The 21,785-nt window shown below is 35.3% G+C and overlaps 2 protein-coding genes across 3 annotated transcripts in view; one reads left to right on the forward strand and one right to left on the reverse strand.

Moving 5' to 3' along the window:
* Positions 1–21,785, reverse strand: part of LOC113227450 — a 324,353-nt gene that overhangs the window by 78,728 nt on the left and 223,840 nt on the right. The window lies entirely within an intron of this gene.
* On the forward strand, positions 12,143–16,634 carry LOC113227452 (phenoloxidase-activating enzyme-like). The gene is made up of 7 exons (XM_026460382.1): positions 12,143–12,283; positions 12,807–12,964; positions 13,204–13,375; positions 14,018–14,174; positions 14,827–15,035; positions 15,479–15,627; positions 15,767–16,634. Exons 1-7 carry the CDS (start codon positions 12,202–12,204, stop codon positions 16,037–16,039), a joined length of 1,200 nt encoding a protein of 399 aa, XP_026316167.1. The 5' UTR covers positions 12,143–12,201; the 3' UTR covers positions 16,040–16,634.

Here is a 21,785-nt window from a genome sequence, read left to right on the forward strand (position 1 = left end):
TATTGTAATAAAATGGAAAAAATATTGACAGTGAGAATAATTAAGTATTAATAAAATTCGTCGCTGCAGCATTACGGGATGAGGCATTTGAAAAAGCGAAGATCGGCCGAATGTAACATTGTACAGGTATGTGTTCATTTTCTGTCTATAAGTCACACAAAAGTCCAAATATCTCATGTGATTAGACATATTTAAGTAATTTATTCATAAATCTTGCCAAATTTTGCTTTGGTTTCTTCAGATTGCCTATTTGTTTGTATATTTTGATGATTGTTGTTAACGATTATTTCGAGATAGTGTTGTTCTTGGAAGCGTACATATTATCGATATTCTGTTATTAAAATAATTCACTACGAGGTTTTTATTATTTTACTATTATTATTTTTACTATTTCAAGTTTACCTACAAATCAAAAAGAAAAAAGAATGGTTGGAAATCATACCGCCGTTTAATAGTGCCGAATATAAACATTGAATCAAAGACCATCTTCATTTATTCGCTTCATTTTGAAGAGTCAAATTTTAACATAACTTTGAATGTAACTAGATTACATGATAATGCCATTCCGTCATTAAGTTTATTGGTAAATAATTTTATATTTAATTTAGATTAAACAGAGACTCATTTACTAGGCATTCTCAGTTCCTGAAAACAAAATTATCCACTCGTTTCCGATTTTTTCCCACTGATAACTCTAACTACTAAAAATTCTTATTTTATAAAGCCTAAAGACTAACGTGTATAGAGCTCGTTTGACGTGGCTTGTCACAACCTGCAGTCGCTCGTGACTACTTGCCTCACTTCGGTGAAGTGTCGATTTTTCTGCACAAATCAAAGGCATTCGGCCAATAGTAGTCAATTGACATTGTATAATCAGACATTTGCATGCTATTTAATATATGCGAAACATGTTTATACTAACACTGTCTCTTGTTACATCTCCTGTTATACCATGATTTAAGCAAATAAACGTATGATAATAATATTATTATTGATAATATTACTACTTTCATTTATTTCCAAAATTAAATGGAAGTATTAAATGTTCACTTAAATTAGTCACTGATATTAATTCTATACCAATGCATAAATACAAAAAAGGTACTATTTGGAATAAAACACTAAGCTACTATTTGGAATCTGTTTAAAAATTTCTCTATGAAAAAGTGAATCTTGAGGTTGGAAATGTATAAGGATTTATATTTCAAAGTTTTCTCTTTTTTAAATACTCTCAAATTACAAATATTATTTTTTTCTGTGCAAATTCACTTTTCGTAATATTTGAGTATGTTTAAAAAACAATAAATTCAAAATTTCATGTGACATTCCCGGATATTCGTATAACCTAAAATATTCCCAAAAGAAATATTTATCTACTTCAATTAAATGACTGCATGGCGATAGTGACTTATCGATAGATTATGGTACGACACTAAAGAAATCCGCCATTTGTTCGTTCAATTTTTGTTTAGGTAGGCACGTTTATTCCGTAGTTAGGGCAGCTCCTTTCTTTTATTTTTTTCCATCCTCTAAGGTTATTATTGTCCATTATATCGATTGTGTTTTGACACATGGCGACGACACACTATTGGATCGCTATACTTGTGATTTATAAGCGATTCCATCGATGCAGTCGCGCGTTTACGTCGTTGCTTAAAGCAGCGCGTGTGTCTAAAGGTAGCTAAGAAAAGTCACCGCGTGTAACCGCTCTTAGTGATATTTTCAGTAGCATTGTAGGTTTTATTTTGTAATATTGCAAAGTCAATAGAATAAGATTATACGGAAGTATTTTAGTGAGAGAGCAAAAAATGTTGTCTAGTGAATAGTGCAATAAATATAAGTTTCGAATACTTGTCCCTGTCCCGAACACCCCCGAACCTTGTCATTTGAATATGTTTATACCAAAATATACAATTGGTTTCAGTATGTACGGACAACAGCACATCAGACTACATATGTTTGTTCGAAAATCGCCTCCAGTGCAACGGTACAAGACACATCAATGTGTAGCTTGATGTGCTGTTGACTATACAAACATTTTTGTGGATTTACTTTAGTTTTTAGTCCAGAGTGTTTGTTTTATATATTTTTATAGCGGTTATTCGTTTTACTATTCTTATTATTTATAATATTTAAAATATATTACATTGACATGATTTTATAACTTTATATATTTATTTATTGCAATAAATAAATTTGTAAAAACCGTTCATAGCCGGTTTTGTAAGTGTATATGTGTTTGAATGTATGCGGGCTGCGACCGGTCTTAGCATTTATCTTCTTGCCAATAAATCAGTATGCAGACAAACAGGCTTTGTTATTGGCATGTTATCCTCCCGCTATATATGTATAACTTTCCTATAAACATTATAGTCATTGAAGATATTATTTTGATTTTTTTTAATGAAGAAAGCGTCATCGCCCTTTAATTTTTATATGATTTTATTTTCGTGTGTAAAAATGAAAATTGATAAAAATATGGTTGTGCAGAGAACAGAGCTTACGCTTAAGCTCTCGTGACTAATCTCACAAATTGTGTATTTCGTATTTTTCAAAAGTCGAATTCAGATTAATAAAATAAAAAGAGTCCTAAGGAAAGAAATTAAACTAATTTTTCGGATCTAAATTTGGAATTCAACAAATTAAAAAAAAACCGACCTCAAAAGTCATTCATACCCTTGTTTTATACCCTTAGAGGTGGATTATTTTCTTAAAATTTAAATGGAACCACCGCTGTAGTACCCTCATCCAACAAAAAAAGAATCATCAAAATCGAATCACAAACGCCTTATCGCGTAACATACATACAAAAAAAAACACAATCAAATAGAGAACCTCCTCCTCTTTTTGAAGTCGTTAAAAAACAAAAATAGTTTCAGTTTCAATAACCGATTGCAAAGTTTCGAGTTTTATTGAAAAATGCAAGTGCAAATAATATTATCATATACCTACATGATAATATAATTTGCACATGTAAAAATGTGTAGTCTGGTGTGCCGTTGTCCGTACGTTATGCATATCAAGCTAAATATTTCGTGATTTTTTTTAAAATACTCATCTACATCAACGACTTACCTAAAACTATAGCATAAAACCGGGATAGATGCCCCACTTTTTGAAAGTCTCCTAATTTAAAAATTATAAGTTTACCATGAATAATTCCTATGGATATAACTAGTTTAATCTTTTACATTACATTTAGACATGATTTTATTGATCTAACATTTACTGATTTTGGAGAAATTGACTTTTTACAAACCAATTTTTTTGAGGATATATGCCTACCTATATGGATAGATGCTACACAATGAAAACACTAAGAAGGATAGATGCCCTTTAGAATAAAATAGTAAAATTCATAATAAAATGTTTTATTTGTAATCTTTAATATAATGTATATACATATTACATCTTTAATAATAAATATATACGTATTTAAAGTTACTATCTACTTCACTTCGTATTTTTGTAACTATCAAAACATTCTAAACAAAATGTTCGCTGTTTGAACTGTGAAAAATTTGTCTTTTTGGTACTTTTACTTACTTTTAAATTATTATTATTTAGTCGTCTTTTTCACTAAAATAATGTATTTTCATTTTTCTTTTCTTAACTTTCTTGTCTTGTCCTTTGCCCCTAAGGGCACCTATATACCGCGAAAAATCGAGGCGACTATCCTATTCGATGTGGATAGATTTGTTATTATTTAACTAAGCTATATACAAAAGAGCGATTATTGGTACCTAGGTGCGCAGTTAATGAACCAGTGTTTAGATATAATAAAAATAAAACGGAATTTATTATAACTTACAAAGTTATGCAACAGTAATTACTTGCGTCTGAATATTTTGAACCGTTTGTCGTGTTCGTCCCGGAGATAAACGCATGCAGAAGCCAAAGGCGTCTACTAATTATTCTTTGTTGCGATTTGGGGAAGTTAAGTTTTTTTGAAAACGAGGCACCTATCCCACTGCGGCATCTATCCCGGTTTTAACCTAAATGAACATTGTGTCCTATTTGCTGACGAAGTCTCCTTGCTTACGACATGTCGTAATAATACAGATGTAAATGAACAACTTCACGAAATGCTCCAAACCACAGTCAACTGGATGACCGATCACAACCTTGAAATTAACTTTGCAAAAACCAAAAGTAGCTTTTTATCCGTACCAAACGAATAACTTAAATATTAACTTTAATTTCAACAATATACATTTAGATTACGTTCAAGAATTTACTTTGCTAGGCTTAGTTTTAGACACACATGTCAATTCGAAACCACATATTCAAAAATTAAGATCTAAAATCGGCAGATTTGCTGATGCACTTTGTCAAATAAAGAAAACAACTGATTTAAAAACCGCGCTCACCACTTACTACGCGTATAACTATGCGTGGCTCAACTATGGTGTAATGCTGTGGGGAAACAGCACAGAATCTTCTTCAATTTTAACCTTACAGAAAAAAATTAATAAGATTTCTAGCTAACATTGATATAACCGAAAGTTGCAAACCCTACTTCCAAAAATAAACTTTACCATGCATATTTACATTTTTGAATCCTGCAAGTTTGTCAGAAAATATCCTAATCTCTATAAAAAACGGCAAGACATACCTACAAACTATTGTCTTCGACACTAAAACAGACTTATGTTACCAAATTCAACTCTTTCTCTCCATACATCAAGTCCATTTGTAACGTCTATAAAAATTTATAATAAGCTACCAAACTCCATAAAAGAAATACACAGCGACAACAGTTTTACATCATATTTGAAAAAAAAATTTAGTAAGTAAAAGTTACTACAATGTAAGCGAATATTTAAACGATAAAGAAATATGTTCGTATTAAAATAATTAATGTACACACTGTATTTAGTTAACATACGTATATAAATACTAGGCATAAATGCTACCATTTTGTTGTTCTTATTAATTTTATTTTCTTTGTTAATAACATATATAGATATTCATTAATCTTTCAAAATAATAATACAGTATTGCAATAGTTTTTATTTGAGATTTAAGAGTTGTCTTTTTGTATAAATTGTGTTTTGTTACTGGTAAGGTTTTTTGAAGATTTTGTTTGTTAAGTGTTGCCCTCTCTGTGTTTTTTGCTGAGCCCAACAGGGTCCATCAAAGCTCTAATTTAAGCGTGTCCACTTGCTACATTGTAAACTATTGGGAATGCAGTAAAGTATTAAGCACTGAATATTAAATATAATAAATGACAAATGTCAATAAATATCTATTCACAAGAGAAGTCTATTCACTAGACATTTCAACGATAATGATCGTAGCTACAAAAACAAGGCTGCGGCATACTTAGGGATACCGAATAAGCCGCCTCCGAAATGCCTCAGTAGCGTTTTGGCGATGCTTCGGCGGCCTTCGGGGCGCTTCGGCGGCCTTCGGGATGCTTCGGCAGACTTCGGAACGCAGAGTGCGACTATGCGAGTGTGTGGGGCGCGGTGAGGTACGCACGGCAGGCGCGAGCACGACGTCGCGATGCTTCGGCATACCTAAGGATGATTCGGTAGGCCTAAGGATGCTTCGGCATAATTGCCGCCAGGGTGCACGTAGGAATACTGAAGGATCCCCTACAGAGCCGCCCCGTTAGTGGGCGGGCCGGGTCTTAGTTAAACAGTGAGAAGTAACCAAAAACTATTTCTAAATATTTTTACAATTTACTCGTCATTTTCATTATTCGATCAAATCTATCAGATTAAGCTCTGCTGCATACGCAGTCCGTAGAATACGTGAGCTTGCCGATGTTGCTACTGCTAGACTAGTTTACTTTAGTTACTTCCATAGTATAATGTCCTACGGGATTCTCATGTGGGGTAATGCGGCAGATTGAATATTAACCTTAGAACTAAGTCCAAACACATGGTACCACGATTTCGTTTAACTAAGGTAAACGATTCTTTTTTGGGGAACTGTATACGTTTTTATAATAAGATTCCAGGGAATATATTAAGATTATCATTTCCTAAGTTTAAAACTTGCATTAAAAGTATTTTAATTGAAAAGTCATACTACAAAATTGAAGAGTATGTTTTAGATAAAGAAGTATGGAAAGACAACAAGAGTCTAGATTCCACACAATTATGATTCAAAGTGTATAGTCCATAGCATTTAAGTTTATTTGAAAAGAGCGATCCCGAGAGTTTCTTGCTCGTTATTCTCAGGGAGGTCAGCGTAGTGAACGAGCAGTAGCCGTAGCAGTAGTAGTAGTTTTTAAGCTACTTTTTGTAGCTTAAAAATGACGTTTTCAAGTGTAAAAATTTTACCTATAGAATAAATGATTATTTGACTTCGACTTTCACTTATCGTTCAACATTACAAAAATAAGTAAACAATACTAAGATGCAAACCTAAGGAAAATAGTTTATACACTACAAGAACTGGTTACAACTTACTAAGAACCATTTAATTTTCCTTATATTTGAAGATATTGATCCTTTTCCTCGTCGATATGACCATTTGTATTAAATTATAAAATTATTTACTTGACTATTAGCCGCCATTCCTAAAGGACGTTTAAAAAAACATATTTAAAAAATTTGAATTTGAAATTCCAAACACATGTGCTTATTAAAATTTAACATGAATCTGTTAATGTTAATATCGGCTTTGGTGACATCGTATATTTTCATTGTGGAAGGACGTAAGTAAATTGTTTATCGATTTTTTTCCCGTTCAGAAATAATACTTTTGTTACGAAAATTATACAGTATCAGGAAAACACATATACATATACTAAGTTTATTAAAATTACAGAAACTAATAAAAATAAACAAAGTTTAAAATGTGTGTGCGAAATTGCTATATATATAAGCTATTTTTTTAGATTTAAAAATTCTCGTCCTATACTGAAATAACTGTTCTTTAATCCTGTACTTCAATCTGTCAATTATAATTTCATAAATCATATCACAAAGACGCTCTTTTTAGTGTTGAACCAAAATTGTCTATGGTACTCGGTACTGATCTGAAAAATTTCATTATAGTTCTGTACATAGTACAACTAGTAGAACTATAAACGAGTTTTAAAAAAATGTCGTATCGTTGCTAATTAACAGTCTCGTTAAAAGCGTCACTGTGTTCCTGTACAGAATAACGATGTTTTCCTTCATCGAAAAGCTCATGGTAAATTACAAATTAAATTTCGGACATAAATTCCCGTGCGAGCAAAGTCTTTAAACTTCATTGCAAATCTAACTTGATCATTTATTCCAGAGTCATCATGCACAACGCCGTCAGGTGAAGTCTTTAGTTGCGTATCTCTGTTGGACTGCAGCGAACTTTTAGGTATCGCGGAAAACCCAAATAAATCTCAAAAAGATATTGATGAGTTGCGAACCTTTGGTTGCGGGTTTGAAGGGAGCACACCTAGAGTAAGATATTCTATTTTTTTTAAAGAATCAGGCACTAATAGGAAACGAGATTGGTATCTCAATCCTTTCACAACAAAAAAGAAAAACAAAATTTCGAGGTTTCCTTTATAAGACCAGACTGGTCAAGTTGTTCACAACAAGAGTCGTAATAACTTAAGCAAAGTAACGGAACCACTGCCAGAAAGTCTGCATTCGTCAGTCCGTCGGCTGGCTAGCAATACAAATAAGACAAACATACAAACCAATGTCAAATAAAGTAAATACGGTCTTACATACATAAATATTATAATGTATCTTCTCGAACCGATGATTTGTCATTGCCAAGCTTAACAAACGGATTTAGTAAAGCTGCAATCAACACACTATTTACAAAAAAAAAGAAACCTAACGCATTCCGTTGCACATAAAAACGCTCAAGTCTATTTCCAGGTATGCTGTCCAACACAAAACCAAACGAAATTTCATAGTCTACCGCCAGAACATAACCCCAACTTCAATGCAGATCTCATCAAAGACTGTAATGGAATACCTGGTGTTTTGCCTCCTCACCCTTATTCAGGCTGTTGTGGGATACAGGCAGCCGAGGATGATAATACTATTAGTATGTAGTATTTTTGAACTTGCTGTGCTATAATTTAATGTGTTGTGTCCACACATATATATACTCGATGTGCCTACATTATAAAAGTAAACACTGTTAAAAAACTGAAAACAAAAAGAAGAAACAAGAAACAAGACCGTGACTTCTTCATGTGAAACCCAGACTAACTAACTGCTCAGGTTGAAGATATCTAAATATACATGACAAAGATTGACGTCTAACGATAGATTCAGTCAAAATACAAATTACATACAATACTGTCATCGAAACAAGTTTCGTATCACACCAAGTGGTTGTTCATTCCCTGAATTTTTCTGTGGTAGGCGAACTACGATCAGTTACGAAGGCGATCTCTATTGATAGACTCGATTGCAATAGATAAATAAATAATCATTTTGTTTCAATTTAACATGCACACACGTCGTAGAAACATGCCGTTTCGTGTCATTGTGAGAGAGGGCTGATAAAGTTATCACAATTCTTAGTACAGAAAAGTTCTATGTATTTCAGGCGGCAACATAACAAACGTGTACAAACATCCCTGGTTGGTTCATATCGAGTACTTCAAAGACCAAAACATCAGGCTTCTTTGCGGAGGGGCTCTCATCAGCGACCGATATGTGCTAACCGCTGCGCATTGCGTCACTGGAGAAGTGCTAACTCGAGGTACTCCGTAAGTGATCATTTTATATAGTAATCTTCGCCCAGTTGATTGTGACTTATTGCCCTTAACCCATTCGACTACCGAAGATCCGATATCGATGGCCAATGCAAAACGATAATGGCGTCTCCGTGCGCACTTCGGCTTCGGCACCATGTCAACGTACCGTTTACAACTTCATTTTAAACAGTTAGGGAAATTACGTATTATTGCGTTGTTTACCTCTACAATGGGGAAAATGATTACAATATCTTTTCGGATATACCGAATAATAGTCGGCTTTACTGCAGTACCTATAAAAAAATCTCGCACATCATCAAAACAGTCGATTTTCTAACCCTATTTAGATTTTCAAAACGCTCGTTCGTAGAATCCAAATCCTTGCCATGCAATAAAATGTCCTTGCTCTCCCGATCCTCTGCAAATTACTGCTGTTTTAATAATTTAGCAAATATCTGACTATTGCATGTACACACCCCATGTTTTTGCCATTATAATAATTTTATATGTCATTCCCCAGTCGCAACGTGCGTCTAGGCGAGTATGACACATCAAACGAGGTCCATGAAGCGGACTGCGTTAATTACAAAGGCGGTCGTAATTGTACTGATGGCGCAGTCGTCATACCTATTGAAAACATCATCCCACATCCCGACTACAACCCTAACGGTTTACATGATATTGCTTTACTGAGGATTAATACATCGGCGTCTTATTCTGGTAAGTTATTAATTTACGTTTCAGATTGGCAAGCAGGAGCTTCCAATTAAAAGACAGTTTTAAGGCGACAGTTACATCTACGAATAATATGTAAAATTATATTTTCAATACTTCGAATTTCAATTTATCAGATATCTAACATTGAAAATCTTTCAAACAGAATTCATTCGTCCAATCTGCCTACCAACATCCGATATGACTTTATCACCGCCTCCAAACTGGAAACTGATTGCAGCAGGGTGGAACAATGTCAATGAAGCTCACGTTAGTAAAGTAAAGTTGGATACGGAACTACCATTTGTGCCGGAAGGTGTGAGTATTCACTTGCAGCATACTTATTAATATTTAGTAGCAGTAGCAGAAGTTATTATTAATATCACACCAATATAAGACAAGTAAAGCAACTCCTGTCTATTCGGTCCGACAATGTCTATACGCTACGGACGTAGCGTTGTCACTTTATTAGTTGTAATCATAATTTAAAAAGAAAAAATATTCATCGCAGTATTCTCGTACCATATTGTCCTTTGTCAAACACATATTCATATTTTTAATCGACTTCATTTGATGATTGTTTTTTGTTGGAAAAAGGGTACCTCAGTATCAACCCCATTTAAATTTGAAGAAAATATTCTACCTCTAAGGGTGACAAACTAGGGGATGAATTCGGTTTCGCGCATTTTCCGGTAACCGATTTCAATAAAACTGGGCGAATTCCACGAACCTTTGAGGTTACACCGAGCGACTTCAATTTAGTTACGAATGGGGCGTGGACGACTCGCGCTGTGCAACTCGAATGCACCGCGAGATTATGCGAAAGTGTGTGTCAGTATACGGGGCGTGGTGGGCGCGGACATACAAGCGACTCTGGACCAAAGAGCAAAGGACAGTGTCAAGTATGAAGCTTCATTCGCATAATGCGTCTTTTAATTTGGTGGAGTATTACTTATTTCACAGTAATTGTTTCGGTAAGGGTGCTCGTGGTCATTACTGGATATGCATCGTTATTGTTGTTGTATGGAGTTGTACTACTTGTCTTATTATACTAGTAAGTAAATATTCCACAGTACGGTCACCGTACCAATTTCTGCCCCCAAGCAGTAATGTTCACATTACTGCGTTACGATTTTGAACGATAAGTTCATGTCGGTTACCACCACCCCGTCTCGTCACTAGATATCATAAAACAAAGACAGAGGTATCGGATTCAATTACTTGGTTTCCTGTCCACAGAGGTTTTTCAAATCGAGTAGTTACTCAGTGTTTTTTTAAATCCAAAAATAATAATAATGAGCACTCCGATATTCTTCCCAGAAATACATAAATATTGGAAGCGTTTCGCACATTTAATATATCCGTTTCATAAACTTGTTTTTTTTTCCAGGACTGCCTAGATATACACACATACGGCCGTCGCATTGTCTCCCTTGAGCAGAGTCAAATGTGCGCTGGTATTGACTTGGGTAAAGCTTCCTGCACAGGGGACTCAGGAGGTCCTCTCATGTGGGAGAACCGTAAAGGAAAGAAATTCTATGAATTGGTGGGGATTGCCAGCTTTGGACAGTTTCCTTCCATCCAATGTGATGATGTGCCCGGTCTTTATACGAAGGTGTACGAGTATATTTCTTGGATCCGTCAGACTGTTAAACCTTAGAATTTTATATTGAAATTCTTAGTATCGAATTTAAACTAGACTTTTAAGTACATTTTCAATTATAAATAAATTTGAAGAACAAATAAGTGTGCATTTTATTTTTTTTATTGTATTATGCATAAGGATCTGATTTCGCCCTACAGAGAAAACATCGCAATACTAAAAAAACCGACCTCAAAATTACATACATCTGTTTGCCAAGTTTTAATGAAATCGGTTACAGGAAAGTGTGCGAAACCGGATTCATCCCCTAGTTTGCCACCCTTAAAAGTGGAATATATTCTTCAAATTTGAATGGGACCACCACCGAGCGAGGTACCCTCTTTCCAACAAATAAAGAATCATCAAAATCGGTTCACAATTAATTTTCGCCGGAGTTATCGCGCTCCTCCTCCTTTTTGAAGTCGGTTAAAAAGAAAGAGATGGCATTATACAGTTCATATATTATTTGCTTTCCTACTTTTAGTAAAGAATAGACAATCTTGGGAAATCATCCGTTTTTTATTTGTAAGTCAATGGTTTTTTCAATCACTTTAACAATAATACATTACTTGGTTGAAAAGTTTGTCATGATACGAATATGAGTAATATTATAACGACCTTACAGTGAAATAAGATTGTTTTTGGAAAGGTGGTAGACCTCCTGGTGAAGTAACGCGTTTGCGCTTACTCGTCGGCAGAGCGATAGTGACATTGAGGCAACAGTCGCTAGTTCGAGTCCAGTCGGATCTAAGAAATTTTTTCTAAGCGCTCGATCTTTGTATTAATAATCATAACAAACTAATGGAGTAATTTCACAAAAAATAAATATTTTTACAGTATACTGTGACATACGAAAATTTGGTCGAAACTGAAATCAAATCTTCCATTTAACATTACAAAACTAAGTACAAAATACAATTAAAGAGACCCGTACGAACAGATACACATTATAAAGACCTGTTTCAACTTCCAAAAAATCACTTAATTTTCCTTATATATATTTTCCCCCCAAACACGCTTGGCAAGTCAGTCAAAAAGCAGTCGACACGATCATGTGCATCAAAATACAAGTTTATTTACTTGTGTATTCTAGGCAGAAGGCATCAGAGTTCAGTAGGCAGCCATTCCTAGAGGACGTTTAATAAAACAAAATTTAACAAATGGAATTTGATATTCCATATACATGTGCTTATTAAAATTTAAAATGAATCCGTTTATGTTAATATCGTCTTTGGTGACATCGTATATTTTCATTGTGGAAGGACGTAAGTAAATCCAGTTTACCGTTTATTTTTATTTGCCGTTCAGAAAGTGTTCTATTGTTACGAAAAAGTTTATTCAAATTGTATTTTGAGACAGTAAACACAGAATTCAAATAATAATACGCTTTAAAATATGTGTGCGAAAACTCAAATACTCGCTCAATAAAAATACAGAACAAATTAAAAAAGAAAAATAGAAAATCTTAACCCAACCTACCTGCTGTACGATGTATATAAAATATGTATGATCTTAATTGTTATGGAAATATATATGTACATAAATAGACAAAAGTGTTTCCTTATACATATCATATATGTATATTCACACCAAGTACATTTTAACGGGTTATTTATTATTTTCGTGTGTATTGTTTTTGGTGCAGAACTAGTCTAATTTTCGTATTTAATTATTATAGGCTTCATTCTCACTATTACTAGCATCTGTTGCATGACAACACAATTGCCGTGCATCATTTTGCAAAGTCTTCTAGTCTCAATGCAAATCAAACTTGGTCCTTAATTTCAGAGTCATCATGCACAACGCCGTCAAGTGATGTCGGCAGTTGTGTCTCTCTGTTCGACTGCAACGAACTTTTAAGTATCGTGAAAAAGCCTGATAAATCTCAAAAAGATATTGATAAGTTGCGAAGCTTTACTTGCGGATTTGAAGGGAATACACCTAGAGTAAGAAAGCCCATTTTTTAAAGAATTCACGTGCTAATAGAAATGGAGATAGGTACCTCAATAGATTCACCACCAAAAGGAAAAACAGAGGTTCGAGGTTTCCTTTACAAGAACGACCTGACCTGTCTGGTCATAATGCACATACCTAATTAGCTGAAAAGCTGCAATCAACACGCTATTTACAAAAAAGACACCGGTCTAAACGAATTAGGTCAAAATACGTTCATGTCTATTTCCAGGTATGTTGTCCAACACAAAACCAAACGAAATTCCAAAGTCTTCTGCCAGAACGTAACCCCAACTTTAATCCGGATCTCATCAAAGACTGTGATGGAAAACCTGGTGTTTCGCCTCCTGACCCTTATTCAGGCTGTTGTGGGAAACAAGTAGCCGAGGATGATCATATTATTAGTATATATTATTTTTAAACTTGCTACATTACGTATGATTAATGTGTTGTGCCCACATTATAAAAGCAAACTTTTAATAACAAGAGAACAAAAAGAAAGAAGTCGGTATATTTCTACTACAGAAACTCGATTCTAAATCAGAAAACCATTATAAAAAAACTGTCAATTAGGAGAGTATTATCAAACATTGTCGACGTGATGACTCCTGTTAGTTACTAATGAACTATTTACAAACAGATGCCGACAACAACACATTGTGTATTGCAAAATGACTACCGAATCCGATTTCTATATAATAAAAACAATACAAAAGAAAAATTGGATACAGCCCAAAACAAGCAAACCATAGCCAAATTAGAAAAATTGCATACAAATATTCATTTTCTAAATTGGACCGCAACCCAGAGTAATAACAGATGACGTAACATCAAAATGTAACCATACAGAAGATTATATGTAAAAAACCATTGGTCCCCACTTGCTCTTTTTATAGGTTACGAAAAAGATATTGTCCTTTATCGACAAGCGGTAGGAAAGTGGATCCTAGTAACTATAGAGACAACACACAACACACATCGCAAGAGAGTTCATCCGACGATCATAAACCTCACTTTTCAGTACTGGAACTTTCGATACATTTCAGGCGGCGACATTGCAAAAATAGATGAATTTCCCTGGTTAGTGATAATCGAGGGCTCGGAGAACAACACTACCAAGTTTCTTTGCGGAGGAGCTCTCATCAGCGATCGATATGTGCTCACAGCTGCGTTTTGTGTTACTGAAATAGATATTTATCCTCCGTAAGTGACCATTATTATGCCACAACCCGTTAATCGTTTAGTTCCGCACTGCCAAGTATTGCCCTTAACAAAATGATTCCAATACTTTTTCACATGCATTGGTTTAACGTTGACCTTGGAAGTTTAAAAAACGTCATGGTAGCCTTTGACCTACCGCCTCTTAAGCAGAGGACGTATGTTCGAATCCGGCTCGCACCTTATGCTCGCAATTTATGTGCGAAATTTACCAAGCATGAGCTTTTTGGTGAACGAAAACATCGTAATGAAACCTGCATGTCGAAAAAGATTCCGGAAAACGTGACAAGTCCCCAACCCGCATTGACTACTTATTGGACTATGGCCTAGTTCTTCGCCTTAGCAGAGACCCGTGCCCAGAAGTGGGACGTATAAATGGATTGATGATAATGATGATGATGATGATTGGAAGTTTTAACTGGCGAGACAACGCAGAACAAATCATCAAAATAGTTCGATTTCTATCAATGTTTTGGTCACAAAAACGCTCGAAAGCTGTCTGAAACTTTACCTGAATACATTTCCATGAAATGTTCTTAATCTGTTGATCCTTCTTTACCTACTCGTGATTTAGTCATTTATCAAGTATTCTACTATTGTATGTGTGTATATAAAGTATAAATATATTCTATTCTAGCAGCAACATTCGTCTTGGCGAATACGACACCTCAAACGAAATCGACCAAATGGACTGCGTAGGGTTTGTAGGAGGTTCCGACTGTTCCGATGCCGGTGTGGTCATACCTATTGAAAAGATCATCCCACATCCCGACTACAACCCTTATGACGAGAATAGGAAACATGATATCGCTTTGCTGAGGATGAGTAAATCAGCGCCTTATTCCGGCAAGTCAATTACAATAACTATACACTCGTACTTAGCCCAAATATAGTTTAATATTTCAGTGTGGCAGTAAGCGGCCTCCAATCAAAAGAACTTATAGTCTTTAAAGGAAAGTTGAAAAACTTATCGACTAATTTGAAACTTCGGACATGTCTGTCTTGTTTTTTTTTTTCAACTTTCTCCGAAGGGTTAAGCAGTTTTCCTTCAGTTTCATAGCAAGTGACATTTAATCACCAAAAATTACTCGGAAAACCTATCATGAAAAATCCATGATGAAAACTGAGTCTAAAACACACGAATTGCATCAATTGAATTATTACTATCATATAGTGAAAGTGGGCAACTGTGCGGTGACCCAAATTACCCATTTGAACTAGACTTTTCACTATGTATGAGAGTGCCTTTAAATTTTGCAAATATTAAGACGAAAACATCCTCATTACAGATTTCATCCGTCCAATTTGTCTACCAATATCCGATACGACTTTATCACCACCGTCTCGCCGGGAATTGTTTGCGGCCGGATGGGGTATTAGCACTTACAGACCGAGTAACTTAAAGTTATATGCAGAACTACCACTTGTGTCACATTCTGTGAGTATATGCAATATATCAAAATCGAGCTAACCGAGGTGTTCTTTCTAAAAAACATGTGAATATGACACATCAATCTTGGTCTTGACTCTCAAACAATGGTATCTCCATTTCTTAAACTTTCCCCTACAATTTACAGGAATGCCAAGCCATATCCGACGTCAAGGGTCACGAACTCGATCTATGGCAGGGACAAATATGCGCTGGTGGTGGTAAAGATGAACGTACAGATTCCTGCAGAGTAGACTCGGGAGGTCCTCTTATGTGGCGAAAGCGTGATAGAAAGGGGTTATTTGAAGTTGTCGGGATTGCCAGCTATGGACCAAGTTTGTGTGGGGTGGAGAATTTTCCTCTTGTTTTTACAAAAGTGTACGAGTATAATTCTTGGATTCGCCAGACTATTACTTCATAGTATATTAGACTCAGATTTTTTCATATTAAATTTGTAATTGCCCTTATTTAAAAAAAATTCTGTATCACTTAATAACAAGCACCTTCACTGACTCTGTCGAAATATATGGGTCTGATTCTGGTACAATGGAGTCATCATGGTAGAGAATTTTTGAAAAGGGATGACGATTGCAACTTTTTGACATACCAGATTACTCACAATGGACATAAGTCGACAATCAACATTTAATATGCCACGACTTGTCAGAAGCAGTAAGGATGCAAGATACCCGAAACGAGGTCCTACGAAACCGTGAGAGATAGCAACTTAGTGGTTACACCAGCTTTAGCTATAGCAATAAGTTTATACTCGTATATAATTTTGATTTAAGAGAAAAACATTATAACACACACACGATATATTTCGTAATATTCAGTTATTCATTCAAAGGGTGCGCACAGATCTGGCGAATGCGCTGAACTAATTGATTGATGCATACATTCCTTTACAATTATTTACTTATTCATATATTAATTTTATCCATCTAATCTGATTAATGTCATGTCCTGTATCAATTAATTTAATTTGGTACCTAATGCATTGTTTAATTGTTGGAAAGAGGGTACCTCCATAGTGGCCCCATTTCATTTTGAAGAAAATCATCCACCTCTAAGGGTAGCTTGACGCATGAACATTCATTTTTATAAATAACGCCTAAATTTTACTTAAGGAGCAATTATTTTAATGGTTTTTTTTTTATTTTTTTTTATTTATTTATTTATTACACATAAAAAATATACAAAACATGTTTAATGCAATGTAACATAAACTATGTCGCTATTGTCGCGGTTGGTTTTGCTATTCTCCAATTCAAGGCGTTTTTCTCTCTCAATATACTTTGAGTAGTGAGAACTGATTTTTATTATCACCTGAGTCAAGTCCTGTATAGTGGCGATATTTCAATAAAACTTGGCAAATAGATGTAATTCCACGTACTTTTGAGGTCGGTTTTTTTAGTACTCAGTACTGAGATTATTGATCCTATTAATTATTTACCTATACTGGTTTCAAAATTGCTAGTTGCAATTTCAGAGAGTATTTTGTAATTGGTCAAGTAAGTTTGAAAAATACATTATCCATATTTTTTTAAGTTGGCAATATTACAGCAAAGATCCGTTTTATCACTCAATAGTACACCCTAGGTATTGTATAGATTTTTTTTTTTTCATGTAATAAAAATAATAAAACACGTCTGTTTTTTATTCTAAATATTTAACAAACAAATAAGTTATAACGTCCTAAAATTTTTCCACAAATACTTTTTAGTAAACATTTTTTGTGTTTGTATAAGCGTAAGTGGCGTGATGTTGCAGCGTGATTATTAATTTAGGCGACAGTACACTGTGTTTACATATTAGCCAATTAAGTGGAAATGAAATTCCACTTATTGTGGTAGGGAAGAATGGAAAAAAAATCCACTAATCCCCATCAGGGGGAACAGCTGGTAGGACCTAGTGGAATAGGCCTTCTTTTGAACGGACGTCTTGCTGAAAAGAATATTATTAAAGAAATTGTATATTAAGTGAGTGTGGGACATATGAGGGTTAAGTACGTCCAGGAGTACATTTACTTTGTCCAGATAGTCTCTCTCGAACAGGCAAGACAAGTAAAAGAGGTTGCCCATAGCACGGAAAATGCCTGAAGAAGCATTTGGTCAGTGGAAGACGTGATGAAGAGAAAATTACCTCTAACTCTAAAGAAAGCTCATGCGTGCGCATTCTCCCCGTCCTTACTTACGGTGCTCAAACTTGATCTTTGACGAATCGTCAAAAGTTCGCATTAAGGGTTTGTCGGCGAGGCATGGAGCGCAGTATGCAGCATACTGCGCTCCAAAACACAAATCGTAGACGTTGGAACTTGGCTGGATACATTACGCCGCACGTCAAACGAGTTGTGGGCAAAAACCACCACGGAGTGGATCTTATCAAACGCAAGCTGAAGCCGTGGAAGACCCAGATAGCGTGCGTGACGAATTGGACGCGTATATGAGGTGTTGGGCTGTAGTGGCGTTAAATCGCGAAGAGTGGAAAAAGGTTAGGGAGGCCTTTGCTCTGCAGTGGGACAAAAATGGCCGAAAAATGAAATGAAAATTAAATACTAAAGCCGATTCATCAGGTCGGAGCATGAATGGTAAAGAGTTAGAAGTAAAACTATTCATAAACTGTAACAATGTCAATATACTTTCTACTGCTGAACGCCACTGATTACGTAAACATCAGTTCATGTAATGCTTTCGCATATAGTGCTTTCACAATCATCAGGTTTGGGTTCTTATTTTTTAAATGTAAAAAAGAAGGTAAACGAGAAGAAGAACACATGAGAAGCAGTAATATATCGCAATCCTAAATCCTGTTTACTCGCTTCTTAAAGTACCCCATGTCATAATGCACTGGAAACACTTCAAGAGTGAGCCCATTCCACATCTTGCATGTTTAAAAACGTAAGGATAGGCTCTACTGCTTTGGCTTTAAGAGTGATACTCAATACTTTATTGATGATGGAAATATGATGGAAGAAAAAGAAAAATCTATTCATGGAGGCTCTTTACAACTTATTTCAAACAATTTAAAATTTATGGCACGTATTGTAGATCTTAAGTGGCTTATTTACAATTAATACACCATCCTCAAAATGATAGTGTGTTCTCTGTTTTCATGACGGTAAGCTAAAAATATTCCTCGTCTAAAATGTTGTAGAAAGTCTGATCGCACTAATTTCCCACCTATCCCAATGCCACTCATAGCAAAACATTTGAAAGAACTATATGTCGTCTGGTGTTGAGTTGATGGTACATGAATACATGATACATACCGAATGGGAAGACCCGTATGATGCTACAACCTATTTTCTGTGACTCTACTAAGGCATTTGATTGATGAACCATGATAATTTGATCAGGAAATTTTGACATTACTGTGTAACGGGTCGTGACCGTGACCTATTTGAGTTGCAGAGTAAAGGGGGTCGATGTCAATGCTACGAGGTCAACAGGGTCAACATGTAGCACGTGTAAAAATCAAGGTTCAATGTTAAGTAAATTTCGGTTTTTCGTTTATATTAATGATTTAAATAGCCTCTAGGAAGTTAGAAAACATGAAAAAGTTTTATATACTGATGATCTTTCGTTATTATTTAAATTAAAATTGCACCGATTTGCCTACAACGTTGTGGACAATTAATTACTGTTTCGAAGATAATAGATTGGTTTCTAGTTAATAACCTAAATGTGATGAGAAAAAATGCAATTGTGTGGAATTTATGTAACGGGACTCTATCATATCCATCCATCAGGTATCCATAACGGTTGCAGTGCCACTCAGCTCTTTTAAATTGCAAAGATCTGTTAATAAAAATTGGTGGATGGAGGTGGACACGTGGGGAAAGGTCTACCTCGGCGGACATATATCAATCAAATTCTTTTTCTTCTCAGTGTGCCGCTTTTGTACGAAGTAGAAGAAGTAATTTAATTTTTGAAACTGCCGCATGAAAGAGGAAACGTGTGCTAAGGTGGAACCTGTCTTTCAGATTCTTCAACCACGAGGTTGTCCTTCTGCCACGACTACGCTTTCCTAGTATTTTTCCCAGTATTATTAGTTGAAGAATACGGTATCTCATTACGTGGCCAAAATACTGCAGCTTCCTCTCCTGTACAGTTCTAAGTACCTACCCTGGACGAACTCATTCACAAGGAGTTCTACTGCTACTAAAATTATTATATTAATTACCTAATGCGTAAGACATAGTCACAAACATCATAAATAGAAATGAAAAATTGGACCTAGTACATACAGTTGTATTGGTATAAGCAAGTAAATTATCAAAACAGCTCAGCTCTGCAGCGCAAGTATTTATACATAGACTGCTACATGGTTTATCGTATCTAATTCTACAGTTTGGCGGCATACGGCATTTTAATTTGAGGAAATGTCGCGTAACATCTTTGTCCTGCATTTTGTATTACACGTGCAAGCTTGTTTCTTAGAATCCTAAAAAACAAGTTTATTTATAAAAATACAATTCGTGTTAAGTAGAATAGTAATTTTTAATCAAAAATAGTATGAGACATAACAACACTAAGAAAACTAGCCGCTCTTAACAGTGGTCTTTACAAAGGGCCATGTTAGTAAAATATTCTTCTAATTCTAATCTTCTTCTAATAAAAGCTTCTATAATAGAATTCCTGTTCATTTTGACAATTGGCTTAAATAACAAATTTTAAAACAATCGTAAAACAGAATCTTTACAATAAACTTATAGAGCTTCTGCGTACATGGATCACAAAAATCCAAGAATTGTTTTTATTAAATCTTTTAGGTAATTTCTACCTACATTATCAGTGATAGGAATAGGTAGATTAGAGAATATTTATCTAAACTTCGAGGAACAGCGACAAAAAATGACGACTACTTTACGACAACATATTTTTCTCCCTGGATTTTCTCGGGATTCGGAAAATCGTTGAAGTTGGTACATTAACAATTGACGATATTTAGGAGACGTAGGTAGAATACCCACCATATATTATTATAAGTGTAACCACCAATTCTTCGAAATGTTTATAAATTTTTAGACAGCGATATTGCAGTTTCTCTCTCATCTGCTTAGTCACGTGTGTACTTAAGTGATTTCCTGAATCCCGAAAAATCCGGGACAAGAGAATGTGTTTTTTTTATGAGAACAAGTGACAGGACGAATAAGTTGCCCATCTGATGGTACGTTGTCACGTACGTAAGTGACGACGCACCTGTCGGCCTGTCCATAGCAATTGCATTGCCACTCAGAGGTCACAAAGATCTGAGACACTGCCACTGCGCCCGTCACCCTGAGACGTAAGTTGACAAGTCTTATGTGCCTGTAATTTCACCAGCACCCTTACCCTTCAAAACCGGGACATAATAATACTGACATTACTGCTTGGCGGCAGAAATAGTTATGGTGTCAGTACTACCCTGGGCGAACCCAATCACAAGGAGCTCTACTGCTACTAAATGATATCGTAAGGTAGTCCAGCACTTTCAGTATCTGTTCCTTAAAGATTAGGTAAATTTACATTCTACCTGTTCCGATCACTACTAATTATAAACAAACAGTATTGTAAATGATTATGTGAACACCGGCACGTGGGACTTATTAACTTATGTCTCAGGGTGACGGGCGCAGTGGCAGTGCCCCTCAGATTTTTGCGATTTGAAGCTCTCAATGGCACTGCAAGTGTTATGAACAGGCATGTAGCTTACCATCAGGCACACGAGTTGTACGTCTCGTCACTTGATATTATAAAAAAAAAGAACAAATTATCTATTCACAAAAAGAAAACGTTCGAGTTTTTCATTAATTCTTCTAAATCGGATGTAAAGCGATTTTTTTTCTTCGTTGTTTTCAAGTTTTTTCTTTGAATCGTTTTTTGGGGATTAGGCGAGAAAAGAGGCCACCTGGATTCTCACCCACGATGGTGCTACCTGGAGACCCTACAGCAGCAGATCAAGCTATGATTACGTCGCTGCGAAACAAAATCGCTTTACATCCTCGCGTAATTCTTGATAATATCTTAAATCCGGCTCGAAGGACCAGCTGGTCGAGTGCAAAGGGCTGGTTAATACTTATCTTTCTAATGTAGAATTAAAACCAACATACTTGTAAAACTAACGCGATTTATTGTAGTAGGCAAGGCACAAAAGGTACAGAAACAATATTGACAGCAGAGAGA

Source organism: Hyposmocoma kahamanoa, unplaced genomic scaffold, assembly GCF_003589595.1.
Source record: "Hyposmocoma kahamanoa isolate Upper Pololo Valley unplaced genomic scaffold, ASM358959v1 210, whole genome shotgun sequence".
Classification (NCBI taxonomy): Eukaryota; Metazoa; Arthropoda; class Insecta; order Lepidoptera; family Cosmopterigidae; genus Hyposmocoma; species Hyposmocoma kahamanoa.